This window comes from Oncorhynchus mykiss, chromosome 5, assembly GCF_057628025.1.
Source record: "Oncorhynchus mykiss isolate SJ-2025 chromosome 5, ASM5762802v1, whole genome shotgun sequence".
Lineage (NCBI taxonomy): Eukaryota > Metazoa > Chordata > Actinopteri > Salmoniformes > Salmonidae > Oncorhynchus > Oncorhynchus mykiss.
In genome coordinates this window covers 75498742-75520104 of record NC_143026.1, presented here as the reverse complement: position 1 = coordinate 75520104, position 21363 = coordinate 75498742, and the positions used below count along the sequence as shown (strand labels likewise).

Below are 21363 nucleotides of genomic sequence, written 5' to 3'. Positions count from 1 at the left end.
TCCTCTTTACCGGCTGTCTCTTTCTCTCCTCTTTACCGGCTGTCTCTTTCTCTCCTCTTTACCGGCTGTCTCTTTCTCTCCTCTTTACCGGCTGTCTCTTTCTCTCCTCTTTGCCGGCTGTCTCTTTCTCTCCTCTTTGCCGGCTGTCTCTTTCTCTCCTCTTTGCCGGCTGTCTCTTTCTCTCCTCTTTGCCGGCTGTCTCTTTCTCTCCTCTTTGCCGGCTGTCTCTTTCTCTCCTCTTTGCCGGCTGTCTCTTTCTCTCCTCTTTGCCGGCTGTCTCTTTCTCTCCTCTTTGCCGGCTGTCTCTTTCTCTCCTCTTTGCCGGCTGTCTCTTTCTCTCCTCTTTGCCGGCTGTCTCTTTCTCTCCTCTTTGCCGGCTGTCTCTTTCTCTCCTCTTTGCCGGCTGTCTCTTTCTCTCCTCTTTGCCGGCTGTCTCTTTCTCTCCTCTTTGCCGGCTGTCTCTTTCTCTCCTCTTTGCCGGCTGTCTCTTTCGCCTCTCTCCTCTTTGCCGGCTGTCTCTTTCGCCCCTCTCCTCTCTTCTCTACTGGCTGTCTCTTTCGCCCCTCTCCTCTGTCTTTTTCTCTCTCAAATTCAATTTCAAGCTGCTTTATTGGCATGAAAAACATTGTCAATATTGCCAAAGCAACAATGTGTAAACAATAACAAATAATTAAAAAAAATAATAACAATAAAATGGTAACAGTCAATTGTAGAATGTAATGTAATAAAAATGAAAATATAACTATGAAAATGAAATTATAACTAACGGTCATCTTCACCATTACATCAGTACTACAACTACTATCATCATTACTACTACTACCACCACCACCATCACTAAACTGCTACCATTACCACCCATACCACTACCACCACTAAACTGCTATCACCACCCATACCACTACTACTACCACATTACTAAACTGCTACCATTACCATTACCACCCATACCACTACCACCACCATCACTAAACTGCTACCATTACCACCCATACCACCACCATCACTAAACTGCTACCATTACCACCCATACCACTACTACTACCACCATTACTAAACTGCTACCATTACCACCCATACCACTACTACTACCACCATTACTAAACTGCTACCATTACCACCCATACCACTACTATTTGGAATCATAAACAATAATAATAGTAATAACAGTAATAACAATAATAGTAATAACAAGTAAGTTAATGCTTTCTATGCAGATGTTATTATTCAGTATCCCTCAGGCTATGGCAGACAAATACATATTTGGCTGCAAGAGGAGCCATTGCTCCTTCGCCCATGAGTATTTTTAGTTTTTCCTCTGGGTTTAATAAGTTCAAATTTGGAATAAATGTGTTTCTGTGAATAATGAATCTCTTGGTGAGGAATATTTCTCACAGTAAAGGAGTAAGTGCATCTGTCTTTCCCTCCCCTGTCGTGCAGTGACCACATACACGTCTTTTGGTAGCCATGTCTTATGTCTGCCGGTTTCTATTGCCAGTCGGTGGTCACTCAGCCTGTACTTGGTAAGGATCGGTCTCTGCTTTGTATCTCTGACAGAGTAGAGATAATCAACCAATTCATATTCTCTGTTTAGGGTCAGATAGCAATTTAGTAGGCTTTGGGATTTTGTTTTGTTTTTCCAATGTTGTATATATGAGTCGTTTGATTGGTTCATGATTTTGTTTATTGGAATTCTTTCTTTTGAAGCAGTGCTGGTGTCGGCTTGGTTGGTTAGATCCAACACCAGCTGACTGGGAAGGCTCATTTCTGGGCTCAGCTCTTGGGTTTGAAGTGCTTTAAATTACAGACTTGAATTTGGACTTGAATTTAGATGTAGCCAAAATGTTAATGCTCTTTTCTGTATTTTCATTATTACTGGAAAACGGCCCAATTCTGCCCTACATGCATTTGTTGGTGTATTTCTCTGGACTTGTAGGATTTTCCGACAGAATTCTGCATGTAGGGCTTCAATTGGATGTTTGTCCCACATTTTAAAGTCCAGTTTATTGAGTGGCCCCCAAACCTCACTTCCGTAAAGAGCTATTGGTAGGATTACACTGTCAAATATTTTGGTTCAAATTCTAATTGGGATGTTGATTTTGAATAATTTCATTTTTATTGCATACAATGCTCTGCGGGATTTTTCTTTGAGTGCATTCACTGCCATATTAAAGTTTCCCAATGCAGATATAGTCAGACCAATGTAGGTGTCATTTTTAGTGTGTTCAATTATGGTGTTGTTCAGGGTGAATTTATATTTGTGCTTCTGACATCTGTTCTTTTTTTGGAAAATCATGATTTTTGTTTTTTGGAAATATATTGCCAGGGCCCAATTATAGCAATATTGCTCTAGAACATTAATGTTCTGTTGAAGACCTTTGGTTGGTGATAGAAGTACCAAGTCATTAGCATATAGCAGGTATTTTACCTCTGTGTCAAATAGTGTGAGTCCTGGCGCTGGAGAATGATCCAACATGTCTGCTAATTCATTGATATAAATGTTGAAAAGATTTGGACTCAAACTGCAGCCTTGTCTCACACCTCGACATTGTGAAAATAATTTTATTCTTTGGTTTTTGATTTTTATTGCACACTTGTTTTCTGTGTACATACATTTTATTAAGTCATACACCTTACCACCAAGCCCACTTTGGAGAATTTTGTAGAATAGCCCTTCGTGCCAAATAGAATCAAATGCTTTTTTAAAGTCAATAAAGCAAGCAAAGATTTTGCCCTCTTTTTTTTTTGGTGGATGTGTTTATTAATGAGTGTGTGGTGTGTGTATATATGGTTAGTAGTACGATGGTTAGGGAGAAAGCCAATTTGACATTTACTTATTACATTTGTTTCTTGAAGAAAGGTTTGAATTCTTGAATTCAAAATGCTACAGAAAACCTTTCCCAAGTTACTGTTTTCGCAAATTCCCCTGTAATTATTGGGGTCTGATTTTGTCTCCACTTTTGTGGATAGGGGAGATGAGCCCCTGGTTCCAGACATCAGGGAAGCAGCCAGAAGTTAAAACCATGTTGAACAATTTAAGCACAGCATTTTGCAACTCCGGTGTGCTGTTTTTCAGCATTTCATTTTTGATGTTGTCTAGACTACAAGCCTTCTTTGATTTAATAGATTTGAGCTTTTCACTTAGTTCCTGTTGGGTTATTGGGTAATCTAATGGATTTAGGTTGTTTTTAATGACTGATTCAAGGATATTACATTTTTCTTTAACCTTTCTAGGGCAGGCGTTCCGCTAGCGGAACCCCTCGACAACATTCCGCTGAAAAGGCAGCGCGCAAAATTCTAAAATATTTTTTAGAAATGTAACTTTCACACATTAACAAGTCCAATACAGCAAATGAAAGATAAACATCTTGTTAATCTACCCATCGTGTCCGTTTAAAAAAATGCTTTACACAAAAGCACATATGATTATGTTAGGTCACAGCCAAGTCAAAAAAACACACAGCCATTTTTCCAGTCAAAGGTAGGAGTTACAAAAAGCTGAAATATAGATCAAATGAATCACTAACCTTTGATCTTCATCAGATGACACTCATAGGACATCATGTTACACAATACATGTATGTTTTGTTCGATAATGTGCATATTTATATCCAAAAATCTGTTTACATTGGTGCGTTATGTGCAGTAATGTTTTGATTCCAAAACATCCAGGGATTTTTGCAGAAATACTCATAATAAACATTGATAAAAGATACAACTGTTATTCGCAGAATTAAAGATAGACGTCTCCTTAATGCACCCGCTGTGTTAGATTTATTTATTTTTTATACGGAAAAAGCATAATCTGAGAACTGCACTCAACCCAAAACAGCCAGAGGAATATCTGCCATTTTGGAGTCAACAGAAGCTGGAAATAACACCATAAATATTCACTTACCTTTGATCTTCATCAGAAGGCACTCCCAGGAATCCCAGTTTGACAATAAATGACTGATTTATTCCATAAAGTCCATCATTTATGTCCAAATAGACACTTGTTAGCGTGTTCAGCCCAGTAATCCATCTTCATGAGGCGCAGGCACTTCGTCCAGACAAAAACTCAAAGTTCCGTTACAGTCCTTTAGAAACATGTCAAACGATGTATGGAATCAATCTTTAGGATGTTTTTAACATAAAACATCAATGTTCCAACCGGAGAATTCCTTTGTCTGAAGAAATGCACTGGAACGAGAGCTAACTCTGTTGGGAGCGCGCGTCACGAGACCAAGACACTCTGCCAGACCACTGACTCAGAGGTCTCATGAGCTTCTCCTTTATAGTAGAATCCTCATTCAAGTTTTTAACGACGGTTGACATCTATTGGAAGCCGTAGGAAGTGCAACTTGACTCCATAGACACTGTGTATTTGGTAGGCCAAGCTTTGAAAAACTACAAACCTGAGATGTCCCACTTCCTGGTTCGATTTTTCTCAGGTTTTCGCCTGCTATATGAGTTCTGTTATACTCACAGACATCATTCAAACAGTTTTAGAAACTTCAGAGTGTTTTCTATCCAATACTACTAGTAATATGCATATATTAGCATCTGGGACAGAGTAGGAGTCAGTTCACTCTGGGCATGCTATTCATCCAAATGTGAAAATGCTGCCCCCTATCCCAAAAAGTGTTAAAGCTTGGTCGCAAATGAATCCTCCAAATGGACAATGACCCCAAGCATACTTTCAAAGTTGTAGCACAATGGTTTAAGGACAACAAATTCAAGGTATTGGAGTGGCCGTGATGTTTTAGGCCAAGCTATAATAGTTTTTTGTGTGTTCTAGGGCAACGGAGTCTAGATGGAATTTTTGTATTTGTGGTCCTTGGAACTGGACCTTCTTTGGAACACCATTATTTATGTCCTATTGAGATTTACTGTCAGGGCCCCAGGTCTGTCAGGGCCCCAGGTCTGTCAGGGCCCCAGGTCTGTCAGGGCCCCAGGTCTGTCAGATTCTGGGCAGAAGATCTAGGTGCTGCTTTCAGCCCTCCTTGGTTGCGGACAAAGCACCAGATCATCAGTAAACCGTAGACATTTGACTTCAGATTCTAGTAGGGTGAGGCCGGGTGCTGCAAACTGTTCTAGTGCCCGTGCCAATTTGTTGATATAAATATGTTATAGAGGGTGGGGCTTAAGCTGCATCCCTGTCTTACCCCACGGCCCTGTGGGAAGAAATGTGTGTTTTTTCCAACTCTAACCGCACACGTGTTTGTCTACATGGCAATGTGAGTCTAAATCTTTGTTGAAATCATCAAAGCATGAGAAGACTTTGCCTTTGTTTTGGTTTGTTTGTTTGTCAATTCATGTGTGCAGGGTGAAATACATGGTCTGTTATACGGTAATTTGGTAGAGAAATTTGGTATACAGGCCAATTTGACATTTGCTCAGTACTTTGTTTTCACTGAGGAAATGTATGAGTTTGCTGTTAATGATAATGCAGAGGATTTTCCCAAGGTTGCTGTTGATGGATGTCCCAAATGTATCTCCCACTTTTGTGGAGTGGGGTGATCATTCCTGGGTTCCAAATATTGGGGGAGATGCCAGAGCTGAGGATTAATTAGAAGTATAGACACTCACACACAGCAGCTACGTTCGGATCTGTCCAGGCACTTCAGACAACTCAGTTAAAATTACACATACCCGTGACAATCATTTCAGATTAAACCAGTGACATTTAGAAGGATGGATCTGGGCACACTCGGGTCCTGGGTACAGGTGGATCTGTGAATACTTTTTTTAAGCACAAAACAATTCAGGGACAGGGATCTTGAAAATCAGACTGTCTGTATTTTGAAATAACCTGGTATATCGCCAATGCCTGACCGTGAGAGAGAGTCATTTATGCTGCTCTTACGTTTCACTAGAGTGACGCGTTTAACTTGTTGTTGTTGGCCAATAATAAGTGGCAATAGGCTACAGTCAGAGCCTCTGTTTGTGGCTGAAGTTAGGACCGATCTAATCAATGGAAGATGGAATTAAAAGTTAAAGGAAAAGGATGGTCATTATAGCCTAACAGCCAACATGTATGCTCCTACTTAATATTCTGAATGGAGCTGTTATTTGTAACTGTAGGATGTGAAAGTGCATGCACTACAGCCTCAGTTAGCCTAGCTAACGTTAGCTAGGCTAACTAGCTTCTCCCGGTTTGATGCAGTCAAGACGGGTACTTCATAAACAACCGAGTCGGCTTGGTTGCTGTCTCTCCCTCCCTGCTCCTCATGCCATGCCTGGTTCACCAACTACTTTGCAGACAGAGTTCAGTGTGTCAAATCGGAGGACATGTTGTCCGGTCCTCTAGCAGTCTCTATGGGGGTGCCACAGGGTTCAATTCTCGGGCCGACTCTTTTCTCTGTATATATCAATGATGTTGCTCTTGCTGCGGGCGATTCCCTGATCAACCTCTACGCAGACGTCACCATTCTGTATACTTCTGTCCCTTCCTTGGACACTGTGCTATCTAACCTCCAAACGAGCTTCAATGCCATACAACACTCCTGCCGTGGCCTCCAACTGCTCTTAAACGCTAGTAAAACCAAATGCATGCTTTTCAACCGTTCGCTGCCTGCACCTGCACGCCCGACTAGCATCACCACCCTGGATGGTTCCGACCTGTGGACCTCTATAAGTACCTAGGTGTCTGGCTAGACTGTAAACTCTCCTTCCAGACTCATATCAAACATCTCCAATCTAAAATCAATCCGTTTTGTTACTAAAGCACCTTATACCACCCACCACTGCGACCTGTATTATCTAGTCGGCTGGCCCTCGCTACATATTCGTCGCCAGACCCACTGGCTCCAGGTCATCTACAAGTCCATGCTAGGTAAAGCTCCGCTTTATCTTAGTTCACTGGTCACGATGGCAACACCCACCCGTAGCACGTGCTCCAGCATGTGTATCTCACTGATCATCCCTAAAGCCAACACCTCATTTGGCTGCCTTTCCTTCCAGTTCTCTGCTGCCTGTGACTGGAACGAATTGCAAAAATCGCTGAAGTTGGAGACTTTTTTTTTCTCCCTCACCAACTTTAAACATCTGCTATCTGAGCAGCTAACCGATCGCTGCAGCTGTAAATAGCCCACCCAATTTACCTACCTCATCCCCATACTGGTTATATTTATTTACTTTTCTGCTCTTTTGCACACCAGTATCTCTATCTGCACATGACCATCTGATCATTTATCACTCCAGTGTTAATCTGCAAAATTGTAATTATTTGCCTACCTCCTCATGCCTTTTGCACACAATGTATATACTCTTTTTTTTTTTCTCTACTGTGTTATTGACTTGTTTATTGTTTACTCCATGTGTAACTTTGTTGTCTGTTCACACTGCTATGCTTTATCTTGGCCAGGTCGCAGTTGTAAATGAGAACTAGTTCTCAACTAGCCTACCTGGTTAAATAAAGGTGAAAAAAATAAAATAAAAAAATGTAACTTGCTCACAGTACGGCCCCTCCCACGCCTGCTGGAGCAGCACCTATTTCTCTGCTTTATCAGTTCCTGTTAATAAAGTAGCTCAAATGCCTTTTCTGCTGCTTTTCTCACTCGTATCGGACCGGGTCTGGAGCTGACCCGGTCTATATGGAACGGTGTTGGTTGTCATTGGCTCTGTTCAGATGAGTTCTCTATATTTTAATAAATAATTTCTGCGTATCGGGTCCGGGTGGGAAAGCCCCAGGTCCACTTTGGGAATGGGTCCATCTTCTTTGGATCCGTTGAGACATTTACCCTCTTCCGGTAGTACTGTATACCCCTGTATGGTACAGAGACGGTATGAAAATCTGCGCCAAACCCTACTCTGGCTCTGTCTGTATCTTGGTAGCTCTCTGTCTGTATCTTGGTAGCTCTCTGTCGGTATCTTGGTAGCTCTCTGTCGGTATCTTGGTAGCTCTATGTCGGTATCTTGGTAGCTCTCTGTCGGTATCTTGGTAGCGCTCTGTCGGTATCTTGGTAGCTCTCTGTCGGTATCTTGGTAGCTCTCTGTCGGTATCTCTGGTTTCCACTCCGGTTATGGATGTGTCACAGCAACCTAAAAGGTCCTCAATGATATCGCCATTGCCCTTGATTCTAAACAATATTGTGCTGATATTTTATTTACTTGGCCAAAGCTTTTGATATGGTAGACTATTCCTTTCTCGTGGGATGTATTGGTGTCTCTGAGTGGTCTTTGGGCTGGTTTACTAACTACCTCTCTGAGTGCAGTGTATAAAGTCAGAAAATCTGCTGTCTCAGCCACTATCTGTCACCAAGGGAGTACCCCAAGGCTCAATCCTAGGCTCCATGCTTATCTCAATTATCTCAGGCAGTAGGAAGCTCTCTCATCCATTTATATGCAGATGATAGTCTTATACTCAGCTGGCCCCTCCCTGGATTTTGTGTTAGATGCGCTACAACAAAGCTTTCTTAGTGTCCAACAAGCTTTCCCTACCCTTAACCTTGTTCTGAACACCTCCAAAACAAATGTCATGTGGTTTGGTAAGAGGAATGCCCCTCTCCCCACCAGTGTGATTACTATTTTATTACTAATAAAATATATTTGTCGCTCTCTGTCATCCCATGGGATGGCTAATGTTTCTTCATTGATCTGTCTTCTCATTAACTCCCATTTATTATTGGTATACAGCACCGATCACATCTGTGCCTGTACTCCATCCTATTGACCTTACTCATCATCCAGACTACTGGAAGGTTACAGTGAGGGCCATTACTGAAGCGGTGTGTTTGCCTCAATACATCTGTTTTTTTGATTTTGATTATCAAGAAATAAACACATTGGAAATAGTCAGTTTTCTGGAACAGAAAATGACTAAACCTATTCTGCCTTAGTCTCATATTTATCCTAATACTTCCTCAGGATCAGTGAATTTATAATTTTAGTAACCGATTTCTGATCGATTAATTTATGTTGTGTGTTATGTTCAAGCAAAGTTAGTGGTGCTTTATTTTAATTTGCCACACTGCTACTAGCACCCTAATTGTAAACTAAACAGGGCACCTCTAACGGTCGGTAATTCAGTCTGCCTCAGTAGCTAGCTGCTGACTCCTTGTAAAATGATCAGTAGAAAAGCAAGCTGACCGTTGGGTAAACAGTTTTTTCCCCTTTGCCTCTCTTTCTCTAATGAATGCCCCCTCTCCCCTCTGTTCCCCCTCTCTGTGTTGGCTGCCAACTCTTCGTTATTGGACCTCTCAGTAAGAACAATGAGGAGTAAGGCCTAGTTTCAGCAACTGTCACTATGCTACTCTGCCAAAACTTTTATCTCCTGCGCTCTTTTCCTTTTTCTTTCATTCTTTTTCCGCTATATTTGATGTTCCAGACTGTTCCAGCCCCCTGTGTACTCTGTCCTGCTCAGCCTGTCCTCAGCTCCTCTGGAGTCACAAGTATTCAGCCAAAACACTCATTATAAGAAGCTGGCTCTGTGATCACCCTGCTAGGCACTGGCCTCAGTACAGATAACCTTGCCATCAGTCTACTTGTTACACCTGCCAGGATTATTCATGTCCCTTTTAAACACTGAATGCTTTTTAGTAATGTTACTTTGCTTGTGTGATAAGAGTGATTTACTGCAGTGTTGTATCTATTTGGAACTGAATGAGGGCAGTAGGCACAGATTGGAATCTGCACATGTTCAGACATATTGTTAGAAAAGTACTGTGAGTGTAAACCATTTAGCTCTCATGCAGTCAAACACATTCCATTGTTCCTGGATGTCCTGAGAGCGGAAGTGAGAGGCCTTAGGGAGGGCTCTATTTTTACTGTGACGAGGTGGAGTCAGACTCTAATAGTTGTGTAATCCCACTGGGTGCTCTGTTTTAATTGCAGGCATGAGCTCTTCTCTCTGTCACAGCGGGAGTTCTGGACCTTTGGCACGCTCGGCATGGAGTACATGTGGTCTGGTTCATCTCCACTCACAGAACCGTAGTTACTAGACTCTCGCTGGAGGGCTTTCAGTAGGTACCTACAGAATCTTTAGCCCATTCATTTATCTGCTATTGAGACAGAAAATATTTTTGTGGCTTGATAATTTAACAAATGAATGAAAGCATAGATTTTGTGTGTTGCTAGAAGGTAGAGAAAGATCTCGGTAATAGGTTAGTGGCTGTGCAGGTGCATCACATTTATTAGTCTTGCAGATACATACCACGGAGTCGTTCCTCTTTAGAACGTCCTCCTGTTAGCAAGATAACAAGGCAATCTGGGCAGGGAGTAGTTGTTTACTTGCCATCACAAGGTCATGTTTGCATTCAAATTTGAATGGGGTGTTGAGGGATTCAGTACAGTATTAAGTATGTATAGTGACAGGCCAGGCAGTAAGTGGAAGCAGCTCTGGTGTTTGCAATGGGGTTAGTTGGGGAAATTCCTTTAATCAAATAATATCCTACATTTTGGGGGGGATGGTCGGGATTGTTTTTAACTTTGTTTATCCTGTGTGTCTCGGGAGATACGGTGCTTGCCCTGCTGCAGAGCGCGATGGGCAGGGGTTGTTGTGTGTGAAAAGGGAGAGAGAGGAAAAACTAGGCACTTACTCGCGCTAGTAAGACAAAGTTGTAAATGCCATAGGTTATCTATCATCCCACCTGGCAGTGCCTGTCTTGACTGCATCAAATCGATTTAGCTTGTCAGCTAGCCAGATGTTAGCTTGTCAGCTAGCCAGATGTTAGCTTGTCAGCTAGCCAGATGTTAGCTTGCCAGCTAGCCAGATGTTAGCTTGCCAGCTAGCCAGATGTTAGCTTGCCAGCTAGCCAGATGTTAGCTTGCCAGCTAGCCAGATGTTAGCTTGCCAGCTAGCCAGATGTTAGCTTGCCAGCTAGCCAGATGTTAGCTTGCCAGCTAGCCAGATGTTAGCTTGCCAGCTAGCCAGATGTTAGCTTGCCAGCTAGCCAGATGTTAGCTTGCCAGCTAGCCAGATGTTAGCTTGCCAGCTAGCCAGATGTTAGCTTGCCAGCTAGCCAGATGTTAGCTTGCCAGCTAGCCAGATGTTAGCTTGCCAGCTAGCCAGATGTTAGCTTGCCAGCTAGCCAGATGTTAGCTTGCCAGCTAGCCAGATGTTCGCTTGCCAGCTAGCCAGATGTTAGCTTGCCAGCTAGGCTAGTTGAGGCTATTTTTTTTATGCGCTACCCGTCCTTGCCTACAACAACTCCATTCATATTAAACAGCCTACCTGTTGGTTGCTTGTTGTAGCCTGCTTCTCATTTAGCTCACTTAATTCCGTCATTTGAATTACATTTTGCTTTGATTAGACATCTCCCACTTCACCTTGCTCCACATGGAGCCTCTGACTGTAGTGTCAACAACAAGCTCCACATGGAGCCTCTGACTGTAGTGTCAACAACAAGCTCCACATGGAGCCTCTGACTGTAGTGTCAACAACAAGCTCCACATGGAGCCTCTGACTGTAGTGTCAACAACGAGCTCCACATGGAGCCTCTGACTGTAGTGTCAACAACGAGCTCCACATGGAGCCTCTGACTGTAGTGTCAACAACGAGCTCCACATGGAGCCTCTGACTGTAGTGTCAACAACGAGCTCCAGGCGTGGAACCTGTGGAGGCTATAGGGGGTGTGATTTTTATGGGGCACACGTCAAACTACATTCAGAACTTTGTTGTTATATTAAATTAATCATTTTAAATGTCATGGTATGCTTGTGTGTAGCAATGTCAGATAATTGTATTTGAGACCAAGCCTGTTCGTTGTTAAAATAGGCCTATGTTTCCTCAAATGAATACTCTTGAAAGTATTCTAATACTAATGCCCGTTTGGATATTCTAATTACCATGCCCATCCCTAGAAGGTAGATGTTGCACGTCACAAATGGCTCCCCATTGAGACAGGGGGAAGATGGGCAGAGCAGGGCAGAGACCTGGCCAGGGAAAGGATGCCTAATTACCATGCCCATCCCTAGAAGGTAGAGATGATGGCTCCCCATTGAGACAGGGGGAAGATGGGCAGAGCAGGGCAGAGACCTGGCCAGGGAAAGGATGCCTAATTACCATGCCCATCCCTAGAAGGTAGAGATGATGACTCCCCATTGAGACAGGGGGAAGATGGGCAGAGCAGGGCAGAGACCTGGCCAGGGAAAGGATGCCTAATTACCATGCCCATCCCTAGAAGGTAGAGATGATGGCTCCCCATTGAGACAGGGGGAAGATGGGCAGAGCAGGGCAGAGACCTGGCCAGGGAAAGGATGCCTTGTATGTTTTTCTTCACCCTGTTGTTGAGTGGAAATGCACAAACAATGTTTCTAATTTCTGTATGCCAGGCAGTCAGCAGCCCAGCTGGCCCAAGGCGAGAGGGAGAGCGAGAAGGGGAGGGAGAGAATTAGAGTGAAGGGGGTAGAGAAGGAGGAAGAGCGAGTGAGGGAGTCTGAGGCCACAGGACAGTCATTGGCAGTAGGGAGTTGGCTATGTGACATCATCAGGGGAGGAAGGGGGTGTTGGTGGAACACGGTAAACAAAGAGGGAATGTTTGAAAGGCTCTCTGTGCTGCAGAACAACATTTTAACGACGCTCAACTGATGCGCCCCAAAATTATACCCCCATTCACCCCAACACTGTGCTGTCCCTGACTCTGAGTCCTTTTACATAAAGCACTGTGTCTGTGTTGGCTGCGGTGCCGCTGCGCTTGCTGAACCATTTAGAAATGTCCAATTATGTTTGTTCTGCTAATAAGGGTGCCACCTCTAGCTCTTTGTGGCTGTTACTGTACCAGTGGACTAACTTGTGTGGCTGCTAATTAAAATAGAAAGGGGTGTAATGCTCCCCAACACTACTGTATAGGCAAATACCACCCAACTCTGAAACGCCAACACTTTAGTTCGGGCCTATTACGCAACCATCTGAGTTAAGCCTAAGCTGTGTGTGTCTCTGTTTGTTCAGTAGGGTTTAAATGGGTGCGTTGCTGGGTGTTAACTGGGTGTTAACATCTTTCCACTTCTGACAAAACTCCTACATTTTTACTGTGTGCCATTTTACTCCTTGCTATTGTTTGAAGTTTTGGGAACACATTAGTGTTCCCATGGTAACAGGAAGAAACAGTAATATGTTTCCTGGGAGGAGGAAGGTGGTGGGTAGCTGACGAGTAGCTATCCGTCCCAGTGTCCCTTCTTTCCTGACCGAGCAGACTGTGTCCTAGTCCAGCAGCAAACAGGCCGTTGGTCTGTTTATAAACTTCAGAATGATAAGCTTTCTTTCCCACCATCCAGTGTGTATTCTACCAGTTTGTGTGTTAAAGGTTGTCTGTGTTGGCACAAGCTGTCCTGGTATGTCAGTGAATGTTCAGTGTAGCTCCATGTTTTATTGATGGACATAGGAGAGGATTCTGTTTTGAATTATGTGGTTGTTTGTTTTCACCTGTTTCTAGGGAAACCAACAACACAGATCAAATGAAGGCTTAACGAATGGACACCATGGCTACAGTGCCTTGCGAAAGTATTCGGCCCCCTTGAACTTTGCGACCTCTTGCCACGTTTCAGGCTTCAAACATAAAGATATAAAACTGTATTTTTTTGTGAAGAATCAACAAGTGGGACACAATCATGAAGTGGAACGACATTTATTGGATATTTCAAACTTTTTTAACAAATCAAAAACTGAAAAATTGGGCGTGCAAAATTATTCAGCCCCTTTACTTTCAGTGCAGCAAACTCTCTCCAGAAGTTCAGTGAGGATCTCTGAATGATCCAATGTTGACCTAAATGACTAATGATGATAAATACAATCCACCTGTGTGTAATCAAGTCTCCGTATAAATGCACCTGCACTGTGATCGTCTCAGAGGTCCGTCAAAAGCGCAGAGAGCATCATGAAGAACAAGAAACACACCAGGCAGGTCCGAGATACTGTTGTGAAGAAGTTTAAAGCCGGATTTGGATACAAAAAGATTTCCCAAGCTTTAAACATCGCAAGGAGCACTGTGCAAGCGATAATATTGAAATGGAAGGAGTATCAGACCACTGCAAATCTACCAAGACCTGGCCGTCCCTCTAAACTTTCAGCTCATACAAGGAGAAGACTGATCAGAGATGCAGCCAAGAGGCCCATGATCACTCTGGATGAACTGCAGAGATCTACAGCTGAGGTGGGAGACTCTGTCCATAGGACAACAATCAGTCGTATATTGCACAAATCTGGCCTTTATGGAAGAGTGGCAAGAAAGCCATTTCTTAAAGATATCCATAAAAAGTGTCGTTTAAAGTTTGCCACAAGCCACCTGGGAGACACACCAAACATGTGGAAGAAGGTGCTCTGGTCAGATGAAACCAAAATGGAACTTTTTGGCAACAATGCAAAACGTTATGTTTGGCGTAAAAGCAACACAGCTGAACACACCATCCCCACTGTCAAACATGGTGGTGGCAGCATTATGGTTTGGGCCTTCTTTTCTTCAGCAAGGACAGGGAAGATGGTTAAAATTGATGGGAAGATGGATGGAGCCAAATACAGGACCATTCTGGAAGAAAACCTGATGGAGTCTGCAAAAGACCTGAGACTGGGACGGAGATTTGTCTTCCAACAAGACAATGATCCAAAACATAAAGCAAAATCTACAATGGAATGGTTCAAAAATAAACATATCCAGGTGTTAGAATGGCCAAGTCAAAGTCCAGACCTGAATCCAATCGAGAATCTGTGGAAAGAACTGAAAACTGCTGTTCACAAATGCTCTCCATCCAACCTCACTGAGCTCGAGCTGTTTTGCAAGGAGGAATGGGAAAAAATGTCAGTCTCTCGATGTGCAAAACTGATAGAGACATACCCCAAGCGACTTACAGCTGTAATCACAGCAAAAGGTGGCGCTACAAAGTATTAACTTAAGGGGGCTGAATAATTTTGCACGCCCAATTTTTCAGTTTTTGATTTGTTAAAAAAGTTTGAAATATCCAATAAATGTCGTTCCACTTCATGATTGTGTCCCACTTGTTGTTGATTCTTCACAAAAAAATATAGTTTTATATCTTTATGTTTGAAGCCTGAAATGTGGCAAAAGGTCGCAAAGTTCAAGGGGGCCGAATACTTTCGCAAGGCACTGTATATTTTCTATTTAAACGTGCGTGTACCAACCATCCCACAAGCTCCCACATGCACACACTCCTCTCTCTCTCTTCCTATGCTGACCCTTTTAGGTATGTGTTACAGGAAGCTTGTGTAAATATTGAGAGCTCCTGTGCACAGATTCACTTTTCTGCATCCAGCCGAGTGCGTTTTAACTAGAGGTCGACTGATTTTGATATTTCAACACCGATACCGATTTAAAAAGCCGATACCGATTAATCGGACGATATAAATGAAATAAAAAATGTATTTGTAATAATGACAATTACAACAATACTGAATGAACACTTATTTTAACTTAATATAATACAAAAAATATATATATCAAAATCAATTTAGCCTCAAATATATAATGAAACATGTTCAATTTGGTTTAAATAATACAAAAACAAAGTGTTGGAGAAGAAAGTAAAAGTGCAATATGTGCCATGTAAGAAAGCTAACTTTTAAGTTCCTTGCTCAGAACATGAGAACATGTTAAAAGGAACCACCAACTTTCATATGAGACTTCAATATTCCAAAGTAAGAGGTTTTAGGTTGTAGTTAATATAGTATTTTTTATAGGACTATTTCTCTCTACCATTTGTATTTCATATACCTTTGACTATTGGATGTTCTTATAGGCACTTTAGTATTGCCAGTGTGCCAGTGTAACAGTATAGCTTCCGTCCCTCTCCTCGCTCCTACCTGGGCTCGAACCAGGAACACAATGACAACAGCCTCCCTCGAAGCAGCGTTACCCATGCAGAGCAAGGGGAACAACCACTCCAAGTCTCAGAGCGAGTGACGGTTGAAACGCTATTAGCGCACACCCCGCTAACTACCTAGCCATTTCACATCGGTTACACCAGCCTAATCTCGGGAGTTCATAGGCTTGAAGTCATAAACAGCGCAATGCTTGAAGCATTGCGAAGAGCTGCTGGCAAAACGGACAAAAGTGCTGTTTGAAAGAACGCTTACGAGCCTGCTGCTGCCTACCATCGCTCAGTCAGACTGCTCTATCAAATCATAGACTTAATCATAGCATAATACCACACAGAAATATGAGCCTTAGGTCATTATTATGGTCAATTCTGGAAACTGTCATTTTGAAAACAAAACGTTTATTTCAGTGAAATACGGAACCGTTCCGTATTTCATCTAACGGGTGGCATCCATCAGTCTAAATATTCCTGTACCATTGTACAACCTTCACTGTTATATCATAATTACGTAAAATTCTGGCAACTTAGTTCACAATGAGCCAGGCTGCCCAAACTGTTGCATATACCCTGACTCTGCATGCAATGAACGCAAGAGAAGTGACACAATTTCACCTGGTTAATATTGCCTGCTAACCTGGATTTCTTTTAGCTAAATATGCAGGTTTAAAAATATATACTTGTGTATTGATTTTAAGAAAGGCATTGGTGTTTATGGTTAGGTACAGTCGTCCAACGATTGTGCTTTTTTTCGCAAATGCGCTTTTGTTAAATCATCCCCGAGCGTTGCATCGATTATATGCAACGCAGGACACGCTAGATAAACTAGTAATATCATCAACCATGTGTAGTTAACTAGTGATTATGATTGATTGATTGTCTTTTATAAGATAAGTTTAATGCTAGCTAGTAACTGACCTTGGCTTCCTGCATTCGCGTAACAGGCAGGCTCCTCGTGGAGTGCAATGAGAGGCAGGTGGTTAGAGCGTTGGACTAGTTAACTGTAACGTTGCAAGATTGAATCCCGGAGGTGACAAGGCAAAAATCTGTCGTTCTGCCCCTGAACAAGGCAGTTAACCCACTAGGCCGTAATTGAAGATAAGAATATGTTCTTAACTGACTTGCCTAGTCAAATAAAGGTGTTAAAAAATCGGAAATCGGCCTTAATTAATCAGCCATTCCGATTGAATCAGTCGACCTCTAGTTTTAACTGTATATCACTTCCCTCATTCTGCTGTGGTGTGATCACCTGACCTTAATATTCATCTTTACATAACTGTGTGAGTCTGAGATGATATTATTGCTCTTAGTCTGTTCAGTGAGTTTTAGGGGTGTAGTCCAGTGAGGCCTATGCTACATCACTTTTATCGAACTCAGAATTTTCAAGATGCTCTCATGGCTTGCAGTTAGTTTGGCGATTGCTAATGAAATCAAGCTACGACGAGGCTAAAGGCTAGGCATGTGTTAATGCTTTTCACTGTGCACCAACTGACATACTAGCATAGCTCCTCTCTGAGATTGATTTTCTATCTGCTTGGATTATAGCTGACCCCTGACCTCGTGTCATGTGAGGGTTGGTCTCTGACTAGGGCTGTGACGGTCTCAGTTATAACTGTTCGAATAGCCAAAGTGTATCTGACCTAGGGCTGACCACGTTTAGTTGACAGGTTGGTTGTTCGGTCGATAGGTTCTTGGTCGGCCAAGATTTCTTTTAGTCGAGCAGTGGCAAATATATGTAAAAAGAAATGATGGCACACAAGACACATGTCTGATTCACATCTGTCTAATTGGACTAGTCCATTGCTGAGGCCGCGGGGATGGCACACCAGTAGTACATTTACCATTTATTCCCATCATTATAATCTAAAAGGCTTGTTTGGTTACGGTAATTTCTGTTAATGCATTCAATATATTATTATTACCCTCTTACTGTTGTCATTGTTGGAGTGGACACGTTGTTTGCAGAGAGCACAACCTAGACTACACTTGTGAGGAAAACGTTTTGTTTTATTTCATTCCATTTAGGAGACGTTTGTTTTGGAGCGCTCCTGTCAATCTTGATTAGGCATATACAGTGGGGAGAACAAGTATTTGATACATTGCCGATTTTGCAGGTTTTCCAACTTACAAAGCATGTAGAGGTCTGTAATTTTTATCATAGGTACACTTCAACTGTGAGAGACAGAATCTAAAACAAAAATCCAGAAAATCACATTGTATGATTTTTAAGTAATTAATTAGCATTTTATTGCATGACATAAGTATTTGATACATCAGAAAAGCAGAACCTAATATTTGGTACAGAAAACATTGTTTGCAATTACAGAGATCATACATTTCCTGTAGTTCTTGACCAGGTTTGCACACACTGCAGCAGGGATTTTGGCCCACTCTTCCATACAGACCTTCTCCAGATCCTTCAGGTTTCGGGGCTGTCGCTGGGCAACACAGACTTTCAGCTCCCTCCAAAGATTTTCTATTGAGTTCAGGTCTGGAGACTGGATAGGCCTGATTGTCTTAACTCACCATCACTGTAGAGCTTCTCAAATGTTTTCTTCGCCTCAAACTGTAAGTAAACAAAGTCTGTTTTCACATCCACTGAGAGGCTACATTGAGAAACTATTGTCAATTTGAAAAACCTTTCCAGCTCTCTCCCTTTCAATTTTCCACTCAGCATGAAAGGGGGAGAAATGTCATGCTCTGATCCGGTGGAAACGTCATAAAATAGGCCTGCCTGATTACTTCTTATCCCTTGTGCAAAACAGCATACAGCTGTCTGTCTGTCTGCAGCTCAATGGTGAGGGGAAACTCTTGAGTACCCAGAATATGTTATACAATGTTGCAAGTTTGGTCAGAGGAGCTTCAGGCTGGACCAAGTTAATACAATAGTTGATACAATGTTTCAAGTTCCTTGCAGACAGGCCATGCATAGCCAATGTGATTGACAGGATATTTATTTTAATCGGGATATTTCCTACTTGCAGGCTGCAATGTTTTTAATTGTTGGCTTTATGTAGGATATTTTTACATATTGGCAATTGCAATAAAAGTTGCTTTTAAATTTCATTTAGACATTGATTTTGAGACATTTTTTTTTAACTAAGTAGGCTAGTAAATGAGAACTTGTTCTCAACGACTGCGACCTGGCCAAGATAAAGCAAAGCAGTTGCGACACAAACAACACATGGAGTTACACATGAAATAAACAAGCGTACAGTCAATAACACAATAGAAAAAAAAGAATGTTTATATACAGTGTGTGCAAATGGCGTGAGGAGGTAAGGCAATAAATAGGCCATAGTAGTGTGCAAAAGAGCAGAAAAGTAAATAAAAACAATATGAGGATGAGGAAAGTAGATAGGGTGGGCTAATTATAGATGGGCTATTTACAGCTGCAGCGATCGGTTAGCTGCTCAGATAGCTGATGTTTAAAGTTAGTGAGGGAAATAGAAATCTCCAGCTTCAGCGATTTCTGCAACTCGTTCCAGCCATTGGCAGCAGAGAACTGGAAGGAAAGGCGACTCAAGGAGGTGTTGGCTTTGGGGATGACCAGTGAGATATACCTGCTGGAACGTGTGCTACCGGTCGGTGTTGTTATCGTGACCAGTGATGTGAGTTAAGGCGGAGCGTTCCATAGCATAGACTTTTAGATGACCTGGAGCCAGTGGGTCTGGCAACGATTATGTAGCGAGGGCCAGCCTACTAGAGCATACAGGTTGCATTCGTGGGTGGTGTAAGGGGCTTTGGTGACAAAACGGATGGCACTGATAGGCTGCATCCAGTTAGCTGGGTAGAATATTGGAAGCCATTTTGAAAATGACATCATCGAGGATCGGTAGGATAGTCAGTTTTACGAGGGTATGTTTGGCGGTGTGAATGAAGGAGGCTTTGTTGTGAAATAGGAAGCCGATTCTAGAGTTAATTTTGTATTGGAGATGTTTAATATGAGTCTGGAAGGAGTTTACAGTCTAGCCAGACACCTAGGTATTTGTAGTTGTCCACGTATTCTAGGCCAGAACCGTCTAGAGTAGTGATGCTAGTCGGGCGGGCAGGTGCGGGCAGCGAACGGTTGAAAAGCATGCATTTGGTTTTTATTAGCGTTTAAGAGCAGTTGGAGGCCACGGAAGGTGTGTTGGAAGGTGTGTTGTATGGTATTGAAGCTCGTTTGGAGGTTAGCTAACACAGTGTCCAAGGAAGGGCCAGATGTATACAGAATGGTGTCGTCTGCATAGAGGTGGATCTGAGAATCACCCTGATCATATCAATCATATGAAGACTTTATTATAAATTAAATGTTCCAGAAAAATGTGCATCTGAAAATCATAACTGACACTCAGATCAGTAGAAATGGTTGAATAACTTGGCACTCCAAATGGAAAAGTTTGTCGACCCCTGGTGTAACCTATTACCGGTTAACATCAGGAGCATAACAGCAGAAAATGTGAAGGCCAGCAGCAGCAGGAAGGTCGGGAACAGGTTTGTTTCTTCCGGTTAGGCTATATTGATCTCTGGCTCCCTCTTTAGTAATTTGTGTGTTCATTTTTAATCGCAGTGCTTAAAGCATCAGACAAGCTCAGCCTACATATCGTTGATTTTATTTTGAAACATAGGGTGTGTCTATATATGGAAAAATAAATAAGTAAAAAAAATTGACCAGTCGATTGGTCGAAAGAACAGACTACTTTCTGGTCGACCAAGATAAAAAAACATTGTCGGGGACAGCCCTAATCTGACCTCTGTCTTCTCCCTCTCTCTCCCTCCCTGCAGCCTCAGCCCCTGTCAACAGCCTGAGTAGACGTCGCGCCCCCTCCGTGGCCCCCCTGACGTGGGAGAAGCGCAACGCCGCCGCCATGTCGAGCATCATCATCGACCCCGAGCTCAAGCCCGGGGAGTTTGTCATCAAGAGCCTGTTTGCTGAGTTTGCTGTGCTGGCTGAGAAGAAGATTGAGGTGGTGATGGCTGAACCGCTGGTGAGTTGCTGTGATCCGAGAGGCAGGGGGGACACAAGTAAGACCAAATCAACCCCTAACCCTGAAATGACTGTAATGAAGTAAATGAAGTAATTGATTAGGTGTAAGCAATATTCTGACTAATATTTCCATGTGCTATTACCTTTCATATCTACATGAAGTGCCTAGTTGTAGGGGCTAGCCTAGCGGTTGATTTGGAATGAAACACTATTAGCTCATTAGCCCTGTCCTGAATTCCTGGGTCCTGGTTGCAACATAGCATTACTTGGCTTGAAGGCCAAAGAGGTTACAGGTCAAATCTTTCCAGTGACTGCCTGTGTTAAGTCTGTAAAAAGACTTCTCCTTAAACTTAGAGGTGTGTGTGTGTGTGCGCACAGGCCTGTGCGGGTGTGATAAATGAGACTCATGCATTCCAGTGTGATTTCCCAGAATGGGGAGGATGTTATTTTCTTGGAATACTGAGCTTTTTTTTTTACTCATATCAAGACTCCGTGGGAGGTACAATCCCTTGCCCTAGCTCGGGGCTGCTGGGAGGGTGTGTGTTTGGAAGGGGGAGTAAACATGTCATTAAACGCCACCCCTTCCCTCTGGACCACTCTCTCCCTCCATTCAGCTCTCCATTCATCTCTATTCATCTCCCCGAGTG

The 21363-nt window shown here is 42.7% G+C and overlaps 1 protein-coding gene across 38 annotated transcripts in view; it reads left to right on the top strand.

The window, feature by feature from the left end:
* Positions 1–21363, top strand: part of fryl (FRY like transcription coactivator) — a 114043-nt gene that overhangs the window by 35338 nt on the left and 57342 nt on the right. For 29 of the 38 annotated variants that reach the window (XR_016496315.1, XR_016496313.1, XR_016496314.1 and 26 more), the window contains one exon: positions 20515–20717. Coding sequence is in view for 33 of the 38 variants with exons in the window: in XM_090235933.1 (XP_090092059.1) it covers positions 20515–20717 (203 nt within the window). In the remaining 5 variants the exon portion in view is untranslated. Of the gene's footprint in view, positions 1–9816; positions 9949–20514; positions 20718–21363 lie in introns of all 38 variants that reach the window. The other 9 variants (XM_090235950.1, XM_090235946.1, XM_090235942.1 and 6 more) reach the window with 2 other exon arrangements.